The following is a 19,169-nucleotide window of genomic DNA, read 5'->3' on the forward strand; positions in this document are numbered from 1 at the left end:
CAGACCCAGGGACAGAGCATCCCATTGTGACTCAAAGATGCACAGGGCCCTGGGCTTCTCTTTTTCTTGACAATGTATGTGACCACCAGGCGCGTGGCGCACGGCTGTCATCCCAGCAACTCAGGAGGCTGAGGCAGGAGGATCCTAAGTTTGAGGCCAGCCTCAGCAATGGAGCCAGACCTTAATTAGTGACACCGTGTCTCAAAATCTGAATAGCAAGGACTGGGTTGTGGCTCGAAGGCAAAGAACCTCTGGGTCCAATCCCCAGCACCCACCCGCCCAAGATCGCGTCCTCAGTGAACTCTCCGCAGTTGTGGATGGCGACTGTCAGAGCAGCTCCCATCGCTCTCAACACTCGTTGAGAAAAACAACCAAACCTTTCCGTGCACCAAATATTTGCTTCTCAATTAAAAAAAAAAAAAATCCAAACACCTTCCTCTTGGCAGCCAGCACTTCTGTTCCAAAGGCCGTTCCAGTAGCTGAGGCCAAAACAAACAGTTCATTTCCCCCGAGGCCCAACGGCTCCAGAGCGTTGGCGAATGTCTCCCGCTGCCTAAGAACACAGAGACCCTCTCGCGGCTCAGGAAGGGCCCACACGCTCCCCCTCCCTGTGCCTCTCCCTGTGCCATCTCTGCCCCTCCCTACGGGTCTGTCCTTGCTCCCTGGGGCTCAGAGTCCTGGGGCACAGGGGACAGGGCGGGGCCCCCAGGGTGTCCCCAGGATGGTGGAGGACAGATGTCAGGTTAGGCCCTCTGCAGGGGAAAATGGGCAGGTCTGGGGTTTCCGCCGCCAGAAGGTGTGAGGACGGTGGGGGGGTCCTAGCGGGGCGTGGCCTGGGGCGCCAGAGGGACTGGGGGATGGAGGTCGCCTCTGTGGACTTCAGAGTGGACCTACTGGACGGAGGCCGGGCCTCCCCACTCCTCCTCCTGCCCAGGCCTTTAGGAGCAGGAAGCCACTGAGTGGGGGTCAGGCCACCGCTGCCTGGGCACATGGTCACTGGTCAGCATCAGCTTGGGCATGGCCGCCCACACGGGGAGGAGGGTGGACGGGAAGTGGAGAGATGGGCATGATGGCTGGGCTGGGGTGGACAGGGGGTGGGAAAGGCAGGAGGGAGCCAGCAGCCTGAGGAGGGTGGACATCGGGCAGGTGACCTGTGGGCAGGTGGTGGACATCAGAGTGGACTCCTGGGGCCATGCCCGTGAGTCGGGGCGAGGATGGGGTGGCTCGGGGGTGTTGTGTGGGGAAGGGGTCGGTGTGTGGTCTTGGGTGGGCGGTGGGGGGGGCAGTGGCTGCGTCGTGGGTGGCAGGCGTGGACCGGGGACCGCGGGTGACCTGTGGGGAGAGCCGGGTCGGGGCAGGTGCGTTTCTGGTCCTTGGGTGACGGCGGCAGGGGTGGCCAGTGTGCGTCCTGGCCGGCGAGCCGATGGGTGGCCGTGGGGACTGGGCCGCGGTGGCCGGGGCGGGAGGCCTGGGAGTGGGCGCCCAGCGCTGACCGCCCTTTCTCTCGCAGGACACCAGCCGCACCTGGGGGACTCCTGGCCCCGGAGCGCAGCCCAGGAGGCGCCCGAGCTGAACCGCCAGTGCTGGGTCCTGGGACACTGGGTGTGACCGAGCCCCGCCCAGCCCCAGACGCCCACCGGAGCCTGGTCTGGGGCCTGGCACCCGGTCTGTGTGGACTCGGTGGCCGTGAGGGGACGCCAGGCCTGTCCTGCCACCACCCGGGTCTCGGGCCCCAAGTCGCGCCAGGGTGGCCTCGGGGGCTGCTGGCCACACAGAGGGGACGCCAGCTCTGGACTCCTGCCACCACCGCACGCAGCGCCCCGCTGGGCACGGCCCAGAGAGACCCAGGACACTGGCCACTGAGTGCTGACCCCCACGAACAGCCAGGAAGCTGAGGAGGTGCCCAGAGGGACAGACCCTGTAGGAACGTGGGGAACTGAAGGACAGGGCAGCGGCTGGCACCGCGGAGGGCCACCCCACAGGCACACAGCAGGAGCTCAATAAATGCTTGCTGAACCTGACTTCTTGTGGAGTGTGGCGGCCAGTTGCTCTCTGGGCGATGGCTGTCCTGTCATTGTCCCACCGAGGGTCAGTGTCACCTCAAGTGCACTGGGCCGGGGCCCCGCAGAGGGACGCGGGAGCCTGGGGCAGGCGGGAGGGACGGGCCGGAGGGCCGCCAAGGGCTCCAGGGGGGGACAGAGGTGGCCCTGAGCTGGAAGGCAGAGCCCACTCCCCCTGAGAGCCCAGCGATGTCACCGCCCTGGCCCGAGAGACCCTTCCCCTGGGGCCACCTCTCTGTGAAACCCCAGGCGCAGACGCCGGCGAAGCGGATCCCCGTCCTCAGAGTGACCGTGGGGGGTCACAGACGAAGCCACCTGCCGAGGACTCCAGAGCCCGCCAGCGGCCGAGCTGAGTCAGACCAAGGCTCCGTCCCCCAGGCTCCGTCCCCAAGGGCCCCCAGGGCTGTCGAGAGGTTTCTGCTCAAGAGAACACAGTGTCCACTCTCCCTCGTCCACCACCCGGACTCCTCCACCATCCACCCACCCGCCTGTCCACCCGTCCATCTGTCCATCACTCACCCGTCCACCTGTCCACCCATCCATCACCCACCCATCCCACCCACCCTCTGTCCCTCACTGGTTGTCCCTGACACCAGATGTCCCCACCATTCTCCAGGTGTCACCTTCCTTGTCACCCCCCCGTGGCTCCCCCCGCCCAGGGTGTCGTCGGAGCCTCCACGGTGACCAGGCCCTGGGGCGGGCACTCGAGGTGGGCCCTGGAGAGGCCGCCTGTCGTCACTCGGTGCCCACAGACGGCGGGACAGAGGACGGGCCGCCCCAGCTCAGTGTCCCCAGGCTGCTTGGCCCCTCTGGTCTCAGTTTCCCCTCCGCTGAATGGACGTCCTGGTCAGAGGGCCAAGGGCGCGGCGGCCGAGCGCTTGGCACAGACCTTCGCCCCAGGCGCTTCCTTGGCACTTACTGTCACGAGGAGGGACTTGGGGCCGCGGGAGACCACGGGCGTCCCCTGCTGGGGACAGTTGAGGGAGTGGTCAGGGCGGCTCTTCCAGAAAATGAGGTCCAAGCCCAGGGGCAGGGGATGGAGGCCCGGGCAGCAGGGAGGGCGGAGGGACAGCGCGGCCGGTCACCCAGGGGCAGGCGTGGGAGGAGCCGGCCAGAGCTGTGGTGGCTGTCATCGCGGGGGTTGGTGGGGACAGCCAGGGCACTGGCTCCCGGAGGAGGCTGGGGCTGAGCGGGGCAGTGGCCACTCCCGCAGAGCAGGTGGGCAGCTGCCCGGGGGCGGGACCCTGTCCTCATCTCGCGCCAGTGGCCAGGGGCCCGGGCCTGGCAGGAGGGACCACCCACAGGACCTAGAGGGGACCCGTGGGAGGCGGCCAGCCAGGTGGCCTCCGCTGAGATTTCAGTCCTGGACGCCTGGCGTCTCGGTGCCTGGGGACAGGGGAGGCCTCGGCTGCCCATGCGCTCACCGTCCATCATCCTGTGGCCACCAGGCGTCCTTCTCCTTCCCTGGTGGAGACCGAGGACCCCCGTGGGGGGGAGCCAGGGGGAGACGGGCCAGTGACCACCACCGGCAGGACCAGGTCAGACAGAGCCTCCAGGACCAGGACCCGGCTGGCCCAGGTCACCCGGCGGCTTTATTGTCACCGGGGTCAATGGAAGTCGCCAAGAGGCCCCAGGAGACCAGGGTGACACTGGGACCATCTCCATCTCTTAACGGTCGTGTTTCTGTGAATCTGTTAGAAAACAGTGTCTCCAGCCACATCAGAGCCACCAAGCCACCGAGTCACAGACTCCCCGCTGGGATGAAGCCCAAGGGGCGTCTCAGTGACAGGAAAAGCTCAAAGGAAACATCCAACAGACAACCCTGCCCTGGTGTGTGGTCATGGCGTGGGGCGGCTTGCAAGGGCCCCTGTCACCCGGGAAGGGAAGAGGTAGGAGGGTCACGGGGCCCCTGGGACTTCAAGTCCCCCTGTCTCCTCCTGAGCCCGTCCGGGAAGGGGCTGGAAACTAGCTATTTTCCAGTGTAACAAGAGGGCTGCTGGTTAGATAACCAGGAGCACTTCCAGGATGTTCAGGCGACTGATTCAGGAGCCACTGAGAGTTACTTGGAGGGAACTAAGACCACCGTTGGCTTGGGAGGAGGGCGTGCCACGTGGGGACCCCTGAACACACAGGGGACAGGAGTCCTTCCTCTGCGCCTGCAAAGCACTTTCCCAGAGAGCAGTCCCCTGTGCTGAGTGGACTGGTGCTGACCCTGATGGCCTTGGGTGTGTGCCTGTGGTGTGGACACCACACGGGGCCCGACCCGAGGCCCTGCTGTCCCCTGGGCGCCCGAGCTCAGCCTCTCCGTCCCCACAGGCCTGGCTCCCTGTGCCCGGCCGTGTGCTGAGCCTGGTGGCCCCCGCAGGTGACCCTCCCAGGCCTGGGCTCCTCTGCCCGGTGGCCCCTCTTCTGCCAGGTGCAGGCCAACCTGGGGCCAGGGTTCACCCTCTGGCGGGAGGTGACGAGTTAACAGGGTTGACGTCTTCCTGGGCTGGTGACAGTGACCAGAATTGTCCCCGCCGCCCCCGCCGAAGCCACCCCGTGGCTGGCCACACACTCGCCTCCCGCGGGTAATGGAAACGTCAGCTTGATTCATGGGCAGCGTCTGCAGCGGCCAGGGCTGAGGACGAGGCTGGCCCGGAGCACGTCCCCCCGGAAGAGCCGCTGCCGCTGGGCTGACCCCTGCTGGGGAGGAAGCCGGGGCCCAGAGAGCCGCCGGGTTGTGGAGTTAGGTGGGCCTGGGCTCAAGTCCCGCGGCCACCAACCTGCCGCGGCCTCCCTCCTCCAAGGAACACTGACCAAGGGACAAAAGGTGCCAGGAACCGAGCTCAGGCAGGAGCTGCCCTCCTGGAACAGGAAGCTGTCCTTCCCCCTCACGGAGCACCCGGGAGACTCAGATCCTGCACCAAACCTTAAACAGTAAGAGCTCACCTCAAACAGTGACCATGTCCTCCAGGAGGGGCAGAGGGCAGGAGGGCCTGTCCACAGGAGGGTGAGGCAGGAGGAACGGCATGTGCAAAGGTCCTGGGGCTGAGAACAAGCCCCTGTGGACTGTGCAGCGAGGTCAGGACCTGCAGCTACTTCCCACCAGGCCTCTGGGGTCTGAGTCTGGGGCCTCCTGGGCGATGACAAGGGCTGTGCTTTCACCCTGAGGGACCCAGGGGGCAGCCGATAGGAGGGGTTTTAAAGGAAGACAGGACCAGCACTGCCGTGAGAGGCTCCTCTGGCTGTGTGGGGTGCAGGCCTGGGAGACGGGGTGCAGGGCAGAAATGGGGCCAGCAGATCGGGGACTGCAGCAGGGCCTGGTGGGAGTGGAGGCAGCCCTGGTGCTGGCCCATGGACGGTAGTGCCCGGGGCCTCCAAGATAGAGACCAACCTCCTCCACGTGGGGTTCACTACGTGGTCAGGCAGGAGGTCACTGGACGGGCCCCTGCCTGTCCCCAACTAGCCTGGTTCCCTTTGCTGTCACTTCTTGGGCCACATTTCGCTCAGGACTGACACTTTCTGGTCCCTACCTTAGACGAAGCTGGGGGCCGCTGACACCTGCGCGCCTGGCAGGGGGCGGCCACTGGAAGGTGACGGGAAACACGGGTCCTGAGGGCCCTGAGGCCCAGGAGGAGCCAGTCAGGCCTCTGCCTTGTGCTTGAGGCCAACCTGGGGCTCCCTGGGCCTTCGGGGTGCACCTGCAGGGTGGTGGGGAGGGCGCGGGGAGGGCGCGGTCCCCCCCCCCCAGGAGTGGGGAAGGGGCGGGGCCAGTGGAACCACACAGGAGCCGATTGGCAGAGGAGGGGCGGGACATCCATCCCTGATCAGCCAATAGGTCGGCAGCCCTAAGGCCTGAGCCCTTCAGGGACCAATCAGCTGAGCTTGTCCTGGACTTTGGAGAGGGGCCAGGCTGGAGGTGGTGCCCGCTGCTCTGGGGAAGAGCCTGGGCTCAAGGGTCACGCCCCAGCCCCAAGGTCCCTCTCACGGAGCCTGTCTACACCTGTGGAGTGCGGGCAATCCTGAGACAGAGGGTTGTCCCAACCAGGAGGACTAGAGCTATGAGGGTCTCATGGTGGCCACGGCGGTGCCGTGAAGCAGGTACCCTTGGTTCACCTGCCACCTGGGTAAGGAAGCCCGGTCCAGGGTGTAAAGTCACTTGCCAAGGTCACAAGGCCCGGAAGTGGTGGAGCCTGGACTTGAACCCAGGCCTGCTGGCCCCAGGACCGTGGCACAGCATCCCCGGTGCGGGGAGGAGGACTTTCCTGGAGCATGCGCACGGGGGCTGCAAGGAGCCGGCGGCTGTCTGTGGGGCTCTTATCACCACCGAAGGAGCCGAGGCCGCTTCCTCAGCTGGGGCTGTGAGTGGCAGTCCCCCTGGAGAGCTGGGACACTGGAAAGGGTGGCATGAGTGCCACAGGGAGACGTGGGACACACCTGCAGCAGAGGACACCCCTTGGCCACTTGGGGACACACACAGCATATGGCCAGCCTGGTTTTGTTGCCCAACGGGATGCCACAGGCTTAAGCCCCAGGCCCCCAGGGGGTGCCGTGCCCACCTGGCCAAGCCCCTGCCCGTGGAGCCACAGCACTGTCCCTGTGTCCCCTCCTGCTCCTCCACGTTCACATGCCTGGGACACTGTGAGCAGGCAGGAGAGGAGCCAGGAGGGCGGCAGGAGGCCCTGTGGCCTGGGGATCTGGAGGGACCACCAGGGGCGGGGCCAGCAGGGAACGCAGGACAAGGGTGACCTCTTCCCAGAGCAGGGGGAGCCTGAGCTCTCCAGTGAGAGGGCAGCAGCCACACGGCGACTGGACGGCACAGTGGGTACTGTGCAGGCCGAGTCCCCAGAGCGGGAGCCCCAGGCAGAGAAGGGGCCGCCTGGCCCAGGGAGGTGGCAGGTGGCCCCGGGCGTCTTGGCACACGTGCCTGAGCAGGGCCTCCCGGGTCCTCCTGAGGTGGCATGGGTGCCCTGCAAGACACATCAGCTGTCCCCAAAGAGGAGCTGCCACAGCTGGACCGAGGGGCCGAGCCCAGGGACAGGGCCTGCGCCATTCCTCTGGGAGCCCTGCCAGCTGTCCCTTGGCTGTAGCCAAGACCCGTTTCCAGTAACCCAGGCCTGGGTGCCAACAAACCCGGCTCTGATGGGTCACATCCGCCCTGGGGTGGGAGTGGGAAGCCCAGATGGGGACACGCAGGCTGTGAGGGAGGGGACCCTCACCCAGGAGGGCCGGGGTGGGGATGTCACCTCTGGGACCCAAAGGACTAATCTCTGTCTGTCCCTGAGTAACAGGGACCCAGCCCAGAGACCTGGCCAGTGGGGGTGGAGAGCGGTCAAGACTGAGGTGGCCTTGGTCAAGAGCCCCCTGAGCTGCTGCCAGTGTTGTGCTGGCCCCTGAGCTGCAGTGTGTCCCCCTGCCCTCTCCGCGCCCCGCCCCTCCACTCCACGCCCTTCCTAAAGGCACCATCATCCCTCTCGGAAGCCAGGAGTCTGACAGAATCGGGAGTCAGGAGAGCGGCAGGGAGGGGGCCTGGGAATTGGGCACCTGGGAATGGGGCACCTGGGTGCCGGAGGAGCCACACTTGGTGGGAAACCAGCCAGACTCACAGGATTGCCACCCGCCTCTGCTGCCCAGTGGTCATCTCAGATCTGCATGTTGACCAACAGCTTCTGAAGCTGTGTGTCCTGGGAAGGTTGCACAGCCTCTCTGTGAAATCATGACAGAGCCTAACCCAAGCACTGTGACATGAGCAGCCAGGCGTATAATAACGGCGACATTCAGGATCGTGACCTGTGGGTGAGGGCGCATGCCCCTGTGCTCGGCCAGTTTCAAGTGGACTCTTGCCCAGGGCCTTGGAGGCGGCACGGGCTCCCCCGTCTGACCCAAGTGCAGCGCGCCGGACTCCATTCTTAATAACATCTTTTATTGATTTTGCAAGAGAAAAAAATAGACATTTATTTTCCAGTTAATGCCTCCACAGCTCCTTTCCTCCCCCCTGCATTGCAGGGTGCACACGACGGTTGTGACACCCACCGGGTCCTGGCAGCCAGTGTGCAGCGTCTCCCGTGCCTGGGGCGGGATGGGGGGTCCCTTCAGGGCAATGGCACTGTCTGGGCAGCTCTCGAGTGGGAGCGGGAGGCCGGGCGGGCTCGGCACATCTGGAGCTGCCGAGGAGCGGCCGGAGCTGGCCATGATGGATCTTCTCCGGGGAAGCGATTCCTACCTACGCATCAGCCGATCTCCCAACGCAAAGCGCATCCGCGTGGCCCCGCGCACGGGCTGCGGAGCCCATAAAGCCCGGCCGCGGTTGCGCAGGAAAGTGCGAGAGAACCGCACCGCGCAGGCTGGGCCAGGCGCCAGGAAGGCAGCGGATTAACAAGGGAAGGAGAAATGACCCACCACGGAACCAATTAGGCGCCCGATCTGAGCTGGCTACAGGGATGGGAGCACCCGCGGGGGCTCCGCTTGGCCGGGGGCGCAACCACCCGGGAGGGAGGAGGGCAGGGCCTGGGCTCCCTGTCACTCCAGGGGCCGACAGCGGCACAGGCAGGGATGGGCAGGAAGAGGCCAGGGGGCAGGAGGCAGGGCCAGGGCAGGGAGCAGGCCAAGTTCAAGTGCAAGGGGGAGGTGCTGCGCCTGGCCCCAGGGTGGTGGTCCTCACTCCCCCAGGCCATGTCCAGAGCCCTGGTGGGCCCAGCTCCCCTTTTCCCTCAGCAGGACACACACCATGGCCAGTCCTGTCCCAGGCTCTGCAAGAGGCCAGTGGTCCTGCAGGCTCACCCCTGAAGGGCCTGGGGGACCCTGGATACACGAGGGGACGGTGGCAGTCTGGGCAGACCTTGAGGGGCCGACACCGCACCCTGCAGGCTCCGGCAGCTCCCAGTGGGACTGGCATGCGGGGAGGTGGGCCACCACAGCTGGGCTGGCCTCCTCCAGGGCACCTATGCATGGAGGGGCTAGGGCTGAGGCCTGGCCTCCCCTCAACCCTGTCCTGGCCTAAGAAGCTGGACGGACGGATCAGACGGACGCCCTGCACATTGCACCCAGGCGGGAGGCAGGGTCAGTGGGTCTGAGTGGTCACGGGCCATGGTCAGGAGGTCCGAGTGGTCACGGGCCACGCCTTGCTGGAGAGGCAAAGCAGGCGTCCCTGGCTCTCTGCAGCAGCCCGCGTTGCAGGGCACTGCCACCCTCTGCAGCGGCAGCCTGACCCCCAGTGGTTTCCAGGGCTGTCGCCCCAGAGTCGCCCATCCCTCTGGGCTGTGTTCTCCAGCCACGGGACCCTGGCTGGTGACACTGAGGGCGGGGCTCCGCACGTCAGCACCGCCACCGCCTGGCTGGCTCCTTCTCACTTATGCAGGTTTTGGGGCGCAGAGCTGTGGAAGCAGAGCACAGAGGGGCGGTGTCCCCAGCTTTACACCTCGGGAGTCCCACACCCGGGGAGGCCCCACCACGGGGCTGCCCTCCAGGTCCCTGAGGCCTGGCCCCCGCCTGCAGCTCCAACAGGCCGAGACCCCTGCGCCCCAGGGCAGGCGAACCTGTCCCCACGAGCTTCCGCTGCCCGTGACCTCTCCCCTCTGCACAGGGTTAGGGCTAGGTCCCTGTCACCCCAGGGTCTGCCTCAGGGACTCCCCCGGGTGCCCGAGGTGTGCAGGGCGCGTAGGTGTGGGGTGTCAGCCCCTCCCCCGGGGGGACACTCTGGGCAGACGGTGGCTGACCTGGGTCGGCCGCACTCGGCTTCCTCCTGCAGCTGGTGACGGCCTGGTTGTCGTTTGTCATCTGGACGTCCTGGTCCTCCGCCTGGTTACTGGGTGGAGGAGGAGGCAGCAGGTCCCATGGGGCCCGGGGCCGAGTGTCCCTACCATCCATCCTCGTGAGGGCCGCAGGGAGGGGGCGGGGCCAGGGACACACCTGATGGCCGTGTGCTTCTCCTGGTGACAGATGTCCGTGTCCTCGGTGAAGAGGATGGTGTGGTAGGGCACCGTGGGCTCACACGTCGGCAGGATGCCCCCGACCAGGTGGCTCACCATGGCCAGGACCCCGTGGTACACCAACAGGTCGTCCACCAGGAGCTGGGCAGGGACGGGGGCTGAGCGACGTGCTCTCCCACACGGTCCCCACAGAGCCCCCGAGGCTTCTAGAGACGGTGTCACCAGCCAGGGCCCCTGTGTGCCTGGACTGTGACTCCAGACCTCCACCCCCACAGGAGAGGCTGCAGGGGACTCGAAGGGGGGGACAGCACCCAGTAGAGAGCCCTGGACTCAGTGGGGCTGGTGGGGCTCTGTGCCCGCTGTCCTGTCCCCGTGGGGCCTGCTTTTCAGTGTCGGGTGACGACCCACATCATCTCAGGGGCGTGAAGGCCTGGCCGGTGACCAGCGTCCCTGCCTCTGGGACCAGGCCCCGCGTCTAAGGTGGCCACGGAGGGAGGCACATCAAGGGGCGACACATGATCAGAGCCGGCAGCTGAGCCCCAGTGAGCGCCACACCCCAAGCCCAGCCGGGGGGACTCACACCAAACTCCTTCACCCCGCGATGCGGCGTCTTGGCGTAGTTCCACAGCTTGATCATGGACACGGTGGTGGGCAGGTCGAAGATCACGTACACGCGGTTCACCTGGGGGAGCGGCTGGTGAGAGGCGCTCGGCTGGGCCGCTGCCCGGGCTATGGCTGGGCCTGGCGGTGCCCGAGGAGCCCCTGCCCCCCAGAGGCCTGCAGTCCACCCGCCTCCTCCCCTGCCCATCTTGAGTCAGGTCACGTGTGGCTGCGTTTGCAACAAACCGCTGAGCTGGCTCCTGCAGGGCCTCGCTCCTGGGCTGGTGGCCCTCATCTCCACACGGGCAGAGCCTGGTGGCCCTCATCTCCACACGGGCAGAGCCTGGTGGCCCTCATCTCCACACGGGCAGAGCCTGGTGGCCCTCATCTCCACACGGGCAGAGCCTGGTGGCCCTCATCTCCACACGGGCAGAGCCTGGTGGCCCTCATCTCCACACGGGCAGAGCCTGGTGGCCCTCATCTCCACACGGGCAGAGCCTGGTGGCCCTCATCTCCACACGGGCAGAGCCTGGTGGCCCTCATCTACACACCGGCAGAGCCTCGGGCCTCCCCAGATGGGCCCAGAAATGGTACAGGCTCCCTGGGCCCAGGACCCCTTTGTCCTTCCCCCCAGGGCATGGCCACCCAGCAGGTGTCCCTGGAGCTCCTGGGCAGGGAGGGAGGGGCTGCTGGGTCATGGTGGGAAGCAGCCAGGCGACCCGACCTCCCCGCCCACCCAACAGCCGCTCTCAAGATCAAACAAGGAAGTCGGGGTCCCCGGCCGGCAGGGGCCAGCCTGCAGCACTCGGGAGGACGTGGGGCTGGCTGTGGGGGACAAAGGTCCACGGGGTCCTGCCCCTCAGTGCCCAGGGGCTCCAGGAGACACAGCGGGAGAGGTGGCCTCACACCAGGGGTGGCACCACCTGCTGGCCACGTCCCAAGTGCAACGGCAGGCGGGGGCTGAGGGGCTCTCGAGGGGCTGACCACTGGGCCCATTTGGGGTGGCTTTGGAGGACATCAGCACGGCACTGATGCTGCCACCCCTCCCCGTGTCAATCTGAGAGGACAATGTCCCCTTGCCTCCCACCCAGTCTTATGGGTGGAAAAGGGACAGTGGGCCAGGGACCCAAGGCTGCCGGAGACCCCGTCCCTGTGCCCCGGGTGCTCCTGGCCCCTGGGAGGGGTGCGAGCCCACGGCCCACCCTGGGCTCCCTCCCTGCGCTCTGACTGACAGGTGGAGAAGCCGCCTCCAGGCGTCCTGTCGGGCCCGAGAGCTGGGAACAGTCCTAGCCAGAAGGCTGACCAGGCAGTTTGAGGACAGAGAGGACGGGGTCCAGAGGATCAAGTGCCCTGAGGGTCAGGGAGGCACAGGAGCACCTGGGGGGGGCTGGGGAGGGGCAGAGGAGGGGCGGAGACCAGGACCAGCGGCGGAGGCCGCACCCTCAGTCCTGCCCAGGGGCCGATCCTCCTGGTGCCACCTCTGCCGGCTCCCAGGCTTCCTGCTGTGTCCCCAGCCCGAGGACACCAAGCTCCCTCCTGCCAGCCCCCCAAGCTGCGTGCGCGCTGACCCACCAGGCCGGGCAGGATGGGGGCCAGCCACATGTGCCGGCCGTCGCTGGTGTTGTTCACTTGGTCCACCAGCTTGTCCGGCGTCCGCACATCCCCGCTCACGCCCTCCAGCGAGTTCACGCTGTCGGGGAAGGCCGCGATGTCTGAGGAGGCGCTAAGCTGCCGTAACACGGGGTTGGGCCTGTGCTCGGGGTGACAGCTGAGTGACCCGGGGGAGTGGCTGTGGGGAGGGACTGGGGCTGCCGGAAAGGGGGCAGCAGGATTGCGGGGCCGGAGCAGCCCAGATGTGGTGATTGGGACAGTGGGACTGGGCGATGGCGGGTTCTGCCTCGGCCTGTGAGGGCCGTTGGGGACGGTCCCCTGGCCACAGGGGCGGGATGGGGAGGCCTGGCCACTCCCTGACACTGTGGAGCTGCAGACCCGGCTTCCCTGCTGGGCTCTACCACCGACCAGGCAAGCCAGGGCAGGCGTGGACCCAGGCCTCCGGCAGACGGCTCAGAGTTGGCCTGTGGGTGTCGGGGCCGTGTGCAGAGGCTGTGTGCAGAGGCGGGCAGCTCAGTGGTCAGGGGCTGGCTCTAGAGCCAGGCTCACTGGCTGTGTGACCTGAGGCAAGTTACTCAGTCTCTCTGTGTCTCAGGGTGGGGACTGAGGAGAACTGGAAGGGGTGCTGGGGACAAGGGCAGCAGATGGGAGGTTCAGCGTCACCGCTGTGCTTGGCCCCGGGCCTGGCAGGGCCGGTTTCTCCACAGCAGCCACAGACCGGGCTCTCGTTCAGCCCCAGTGCGGGCAGATCTCTGGGACGGGGCTGTGGTGGGGCCTGTCCCCACCCACCTGGCCACGGGGCGGCTGCCTTTGGGAAGGATACTGCTCTCCGACAGGGGGATGCGCTCTCCGCGCTCGTCGTACAGCTCCAGCCCCGTGAGCCCGATGTAGTAGGGGTCGCCCCAGCTGGTCAGCAGCTGGAACTGGAAGATGACTGGGCACCTCTAAGGAAAGCAGCCAAGAGGGCAGTTCGGGGTGTGCGTCCGGGAGGGCGGGACGCCATCGAGGTCTGTGTGGCCTCCGTCCAGGGGCAGGCAGGGTGCGGAGGCTGTGTCCCCAGCTTGTCCCCTGGTGCTGAGTGGCACCCCCACGTCTCCGGCCTCAGTCTCCCTGGCTGTGGGATGACGAGCACAGAGCACCTGTCCCCTCCTGTCCCTTTTGGGTGTGTGGGGTGAGGGGCCGGGGCTGGACAGCATGGGGCGGGACGCCCGGGGCAGGTGGCCTGCCACTGCTAGTCTCGTGCACAGAGGGACGGACGGGGCCATCCAGCCCTCCTCGGCCTGCTTCCCGCTGGCTCCCCCACCCCAGGCACAGGGAGGGTGGCTCCCGGGGACGGCCCAGCCAGCGCAGCCCAGGAGGGCAGGGCACGCACGGGCTCGGGGCGGGAGGCCCCGCTGTCCCGGTTCCCCAGCTGGGCTCAGGCTGCTGCGGGCCGAGTGCGTCCAGGCAGCGAGGTCGGCTCCCTCCGGCCGGGTTCCAAGGCCAGTCCAGGGTCCAGCCCCGGGTCACTTTCTGCTGCCCGAGCCCCTCCCAGCTGGGTCCCCAGCCTCCTGCCAGCTCAGGGGACCTGCAGCCAGTGTGGCTGTCCTGCCCCTGCAGTGCCCGCCTGCCAGAGGGCGGGGAGTCCTGCCCGGGGCTGGGGGGAGGGGGAGGGAGGGGAGGACGAGGACGAGGACCAGGGGCACGAGGGCAGGATACAGCCGCAGGGCATCAGCGGGGCCTCATAGTCCATGCTGGCGCGCTCCAGGGTCCTCGTGCTGAGCCTGAAACCAAACCGCACCGTGAGGAAGACCCCCGTGGCCAGCACCCGGCCAGCCGCCTCCAGGACGGTCCCCTGTGTCCTGCATTACCACCTCCCAGGGGACACTGTCCCCTATTCAAGGTGGCATGTGGCTCGGCCAAGGGCAGGGCCACCCCAGCAGCTGCGCCCCTGGCTCCTGGCTCAGTGGGCACGAGGCCAGCACGAGGCCAGCGTGGGGCTGGCCGGGAGCCCTGCTCCAGGAGCGTCTCCTGACAGAGTCCAAACGCCCCAGGAGCAGGCACCGTCGTCCTGGGTTGAGGACCCTGGAACTCAGGGGTGACGTGCTCAGGGCCACGCAGCTAGTGGGTGGCGGAGGCAGGAAGTGCCTGAGGTGTCCGGGGCCTCTGCCCACTCTCAGCCGCCCCTCTCCTGCCTTCCCTGGACAAGCAGAGGCCACCCTGTGCCGAGCGCTGGGCAGGACCCAGGGAGACGTCTGGGAGGGGACGTGGGCAGGACGGGCAGAGGGCAGGTCCCACCTCTGGGGCACAGGCATGGCCCTCCCTCAAGGCTGGCAGGGCCCGGGCACCAGTACCAGGCCTGTGGCCGCTCGGCACCCCCCCCACCTCCCACCCACTGGGTCCTCTGCCCCCTGCAGGGCCGCCCTGCCCAGGCCTAGCCGTCTCCCTTTCAAGGCAACGCTACCATGAAGTGACCGTCCCCAGCCACAGGCCCAAGCAATGATGGGTGCTGAGGACGGAACCGGGGACTCTGAGTGTGGCCTTTACAGATGGCCTTGAGCTCAGCGCAGCTGAGATGGGCGACGTCCCAGCGAGTGTCCTCCTGAATCTTCCTAAACCCGAGCGCAGAAGCCAGAGGACAGCCCCCGCACTGGCCGCGGGCATCTCGGATGGGCGGCTGCTGCCTCTTCCCAGCAGGACGCGCAGCGAGGCATTTAAAGCCGTCAGCCCTGCGGCTTGGAAACCCGGCGTCCCCAGACAGGGACGTCCCCAGACGGGCAGCGCAGCCCCAGGTTTCGGGGAGGCTCGGCCGAGCTTCAGAAAACGGCCAAGCGTCGCCTGTGATCATGTTTCAAGACCCTGAAGGACGGCTCCAGAGCGAGCGGGCAGTGGTGGGTGTCCCCGGCCCTCACCTCCTGGCCGGCTGTGGCTGCGGCCGAGCCTGCAGGTGGTCCACGAAGAGGATTTCTTGAGCAAAATCGAAGTGGCAGTTGCCTGGCCCCTTCCGGAGGAGGAAGCCCTCGGGGGGTGACACACACAAGCCGTCCAGGGACACGTGGGCGATTTTGGCCTGGTGGACAGAGACAACCTGAAGCTGGGAGCCTGTGGGGACAGGTGCACGCTGGCGGCCAGCAGCTCTGGGCACGGGCAGCAGTTGGGCACGACCCTTCCCCCACACCAGGCCCCAGCTGGGGCCTGCCCAGTGTCCCTTGGCCCACCCTATGCCAGGCCCTGGGCACGGGGCGCTGGAGGACAGATGGGTGACACCCCTGCTGCTGCACCCAGACGTGCTCTCTGGTCCCAGGTTTCAGAGATACACGTGACTTGGCCAAGGTGCCATCCAGGGCACTGCTGCGGTGGCCTGCACTGGCATGGGCACGGGTGGGGGACGGCCACCATGCAGTGGTGTCGGTGGCTGAGCCTCCCCAGGCCTCGCTCCCCTCAGCTGCCAGGTGGGCACGGCGAGGAGTTCAGGGGTGTGACGTGCCCATCAGGTGGCCTGGGCTGCCATCCCCACAGCCCTGGCCAGGCGACCCTGGGTCAGGAGAGGCCCCTCCTGTCCCTCTGCACCCTGAGCTCGTCTTCCGCAGGCTCTCGCTGCCTGGCAGTGGCCCTGGCTGTTTCTGGGTCCCTCCTGATGGCAGAGACCCCAGCGGGCCCCACTTTACCTGCCTCGGGGCCTGTATGCAGTAGGTGCATACTAAGAGCTTGCTGAGGGTGTGGATTGGGCCAACACTTCCCCTGGCTCGGGACCAGAATTCTCCAGCTAAATGCCCGGATCCGCCAGCCACTCTCCGGTCCCCACTGGCAGAGTGGGAGGCGGCTGGGCCAGGGGCCCCCCGCCAGCGCCCGCTGCCTGACCACGACGGGGTCTGGAAGCCGGCCCCCTCCCACCCCAGGACGGGGCGCAGCTGCTGGAATCTCCTTTTGGGAGACGCAGGGAGGAGGGAGAAGGGGGAGCCCTGCCTGGTCTCAGGGACAGTGCCCAGGCCCCTGGTCTGTGCCAGGCGCCCCCAGGCGGGTGACCTGCGTGTGCAGCAGAGGGCCCCGTGGCCGCCTGGGGGTGCCTGGGTCTCCTGTCCTCCGCTTCCCTCAGGCCCATCCCCAGCCCGGCCTCGGAGCTCCAGGACCTGGGGGACCACCACCCCCGGGTCTGCTGGCCGGTCTCTGGGAGGGACCTGTCCTCTGGCTTGGGGCCAGCAGGACGGAGGCCTGATCTCCTCCTGGGCAGGGTCACCCAGTGAATCCGGGAGCAGGACCAGGTCGAGCCCCAGGAAGCGCCGCCGACTCCCCCGGCTGCAGTGGCCTGTCCTCTCTGCCCTCCTCTGACGTCTGTTGTTCGGGGGGAGGGAGGCAGACCCGTGTGCCCCCCCCCGCAGGAGCCCACGGCCGGCCTGCCACCCACAACTGGGGTGTCCCCTGGGGTCGGGGGGGACTAGAGTCATAGGGTAGGTCTGTCCCTCTGCAGCTGGGACCTGCCCCTCATGCCCACAGGGCCCCGTGGCCACTTGTGCCAAGGCTGGGGCCGACCTGGGGGCAGGGACTCGGGCCCAGTTCCCTGGGGAAGCCGCAGAAGCTCCCGCGGAGGGACCGTGATCTGCTCAGGGGGACCCAAAGGCCCAAAGGTCAGCCTGAGGGAAAGGCCTTTTTTCCTTGTTTTGGGGGATCGCGATGGACCCGAGGTGCTGACCCTGTTCCTGTATTATAGAGATGGGGTCTGGCTGCGTTGCTGAGGGCCCCGCCAAGTTGCTGAGGCGGCTTTGAACTCGGGGTCCTCCTGCCCCAGCCTCCTGAGCGGCTGGGCTCACAGGCGTGCGTCCCTGGGCCTGGCGGGGAGCCCGTCTTGCGAGGCCAGCGCATTGGCTTTTCCAACGTGCTGAACGTGAGGCGCTACCCAGAAACGGGGCCACGTGGAGGGTCTGTGCCTCCTGCCCAAGGAGCCACAGACCTCCTCAGCACCAGCTGTGCCAGGAGGGCCAGGCTGCCACCCCAGCCTAGTGACCATGGCCCTACAGGGTCCATGGGAGAAGGTGCGTGGCCTGGCACAGTGTGGGGACCCAGATCTGGGGACCACAGGACTGAGGTTGAGTCCTGGCCTTGCCAAACGCAGTGTGGTAAGGGGACGCGCCCTGCCCAAGGCAGATGGCAGCCCCTTCCCTGTCCTCCAGCCGAGGGAGAGCAGGACACACAGCTGGGCAGGGCAGGGCCGAGGTTCAGCCCCAGGCCTCTCTGCACTGCTGTCTTTTGGGACCTGACAGCTTTGTGCCATGGGAGGGTGACTGTCCTCCTGTTCAGTCACCTCAGGTCGGACGGCCTGTGGAAAGGGGCTCTGTTGCACCTTCCCTTGCCCCAACAGAGGCTCGCCTTGGACCCTTGCGTTTTCACCCACAGCAGGAGAACAGCCCCGAAGTCAGGCCCTGTGGGCTCCTACTCCGACTTGGACAGGGAGCCTCGCTGTGTGACCTGGGGCAAGAGACTGAACCTCTCTGAACCTCAGTTTAACACCCTAGGAGACACCACCATTACAGCAGTCCCAGAGCCTGGGGTAAGGGTCTAACACGGGAAGCCCCAGCATAGGCCTGGTCCTGGGGCTCAGTGGACATCAGGGCCATAACTGTTCACTGTGAATGAGGCCAGGCCTGCCGAGCCCTCGCCTCAGCACCAGAAGGAAGCAGGCCCCGCTGTCCCCAAGGCTGCCCTGGGCTCCTGGCTGCAGCTGCTGTCTGCAGGGGGAAGCAGCAGCCACGCTCTCCCTGGAGGCCACCCCCAGCTCCACTTGGAAAGTTCTGGAGGATTTATGATCCTCCCCCTGGGGGGGGGCAGCCATTCATCAAGCGCCATGCCCTGCCAGTGGGCTGAGCGGCCGGCTCCGGCTTACCCCTCGGTAGGTGTCCTCGGGAGATTTGTTGTAGTTCCAGAAGCGCAGGCCCGCGATGCTTTCGGCTCTGTCGAAGCGGATCGTGACCACGTGGTCCAGCCCCGGCGAGAAGGGGACCAGCCACATGTGCTCGTCCTCCATGGTGATGTTGACGCCGTCGATCAACCTGCAGCCACGGGACGGGGGCCAGGTGGGCGGCCCAGCGGGGGACCAAGCCCTCCTCTGCACCCTGCCTGGCCCTGGCCCAGCTCCTGGGTGAGGGGGGACGGTGAGCCCAGCAGTGGGGCGTCACCTCACCTATGGCCTCAGGTGAAACCATTTTTAACATCTTCATATTCACTGATTTGCTTATTTTTAAATGTGCTGAGGCTGGAACCCAGGGCCTCACACATGAGGGGCAAGCACTGTGTCCCTGAGCCCCAGCCCCAGCCCCAGAGGAAATTTCAAAAACAAAACATAAGCAAAAGCAGCCCGCACCGTGCAGGGCACAGTAAGGCGATCACCACGGTTTAAACAAGAAGGGAGCAAGTGTCGGCTCCCGATCCCGAGCAGCGACCCCATTCCCTCCATCTTCCTGAGCCCCCAGCCCCCCGGGTCCCTGTGACCTTGGGGCTGCTGCGCTGGGGACAGGCCCAGCTGCCACTGTGTTTCCTGAATTTGAAAATAAACTTATTTTTTCTTTTACATTTTAAAGTTTGGGTTTGGAATAAATCCCGCGCTCTAAGTGTGCATCCAAGGAGGTGATTCTTTCTCTCTAAAAGGCTGTTATTAAGTTGATGGATGGCGTGTCGTGCGACTGCTGGCATTTAGAGCTGAGGAGACGCAGCCGCGACGCTGGGTGTGGGGGGCTGAGCTGACGGAGGACGGCCACCGAGAACCCTCTACTTCCTTCCAAAAGCAATGATTTGCCCGTCCTAGAAATCGGAAACCACTGCCCACGTCAGAAGCACCGGATGATTCCAGAGACCCTCGGGGGCTTAAATGAGTCCCCAGCTCTGTCCTTGATCAGGGCTGGAAAGGGGCGGGGTCAACCCGGTGGCAGGAGCACCCTGGTGGCCCAGCTCTGGTGTCTAGGTACCATTCTCCAGCACAGGGACCATGGCCAGGTGGGACCCAGGACCAGAGCCACCC

The 19,169-nt window shown here is 66.5% G+C and overlaps 2 protein-coding genes across 5 annotated transcripts in view; one reads left to right on the forward strand and one right to left on the reverse strand.

The window, feature by feature from the left end:
* The window catches only part of Gsg1l (GSG1 like), a 167,688-nt gene extending 165,667 nt beyond the window's left edge, over positions 1 to 2,021 (forward strand). For all 4 annotated transcript variants that reach the window (XM_078024168.1, XM_078024166.1, XM_078024167.1 and 1 more), the window contains one exon: positions 1,511 to 2,021. In XM_078024168.1, coding sequence (XP_077880294.1) covers positions 1,511 to 1,608 — 98 coding nt within the window. In that variant the 3' untranslated portion in view covers positions 1,609 to 2,021. The remainder of the gene's footprint in view (positions 1 to 1,510) is intronic.
* Positions 2,022 to 7,948: 5,927 nt separating this feature from the next.
* The window catches only part of Katnip (katanin interacting protein), a 139,157-nt gene continuing 127,936 nt past the window's right edge, over positions 7,949 to 19,169 (reverse strand). Inside the window, exons 22-30 of the mRNA XM_078024169.1 lie at positions 18,039 to 18,204; positions 15,073 to 15,230; positions 13,880 to 13,944; positions 13,005 to 13,115; positions 12,143 to 12,282; positions 10,551 to 10,652; positions 9,951 to 10,111; positions 9,758 to 9,846; positions 7,949 to 9,415 (exon numbers count right to left, since the gene is read on the reverse strand). Coding sequence (XP_077880295.1) covers positions 9,357 to 9,415; positions 9,758 to 9,846; positions 9,951 to 10,111; positions 10,551 to 10,652; positions 12,143 to 12,282; positions 13,005 to 13,115; positions 13,880 to 13,944; positions 15,073 to 15,230; positions 18,039 to 18,204 — 1,051 coding nt within the window. The 3' untranslated portion in view covers positions 7,949 to 9,356. The remainder of the gene's footprint in view (positions 9,416 to 9,757; positions 9,847 to 9,950; positions 10,112 to 10,550; positions 10,653 to 12,142; positions 12,283 to 13,004; positions 13,116 to 13,879; positions 13,945 to 15,072; positions 15,231 to 18,038; positions 18,205 to 19,169) is intronic.

The sequence above is a fragment of the Ictidomys tridecemlineatus genome, chromosome 10 (assembly GCF_052094955.1).
Source record: "Ictidomys tridecemlineatus isolate mIctTri1 chromosome 10, mIctTri1.hap1, whole genome shotgun sequence".
Taxonomy (NCBI): Eukaryota; Metazoa; Chordata; class Mammalia; order Rodentia; family Sciuridae; genus Ictidomys; species Ictidomys tridecemlineatus.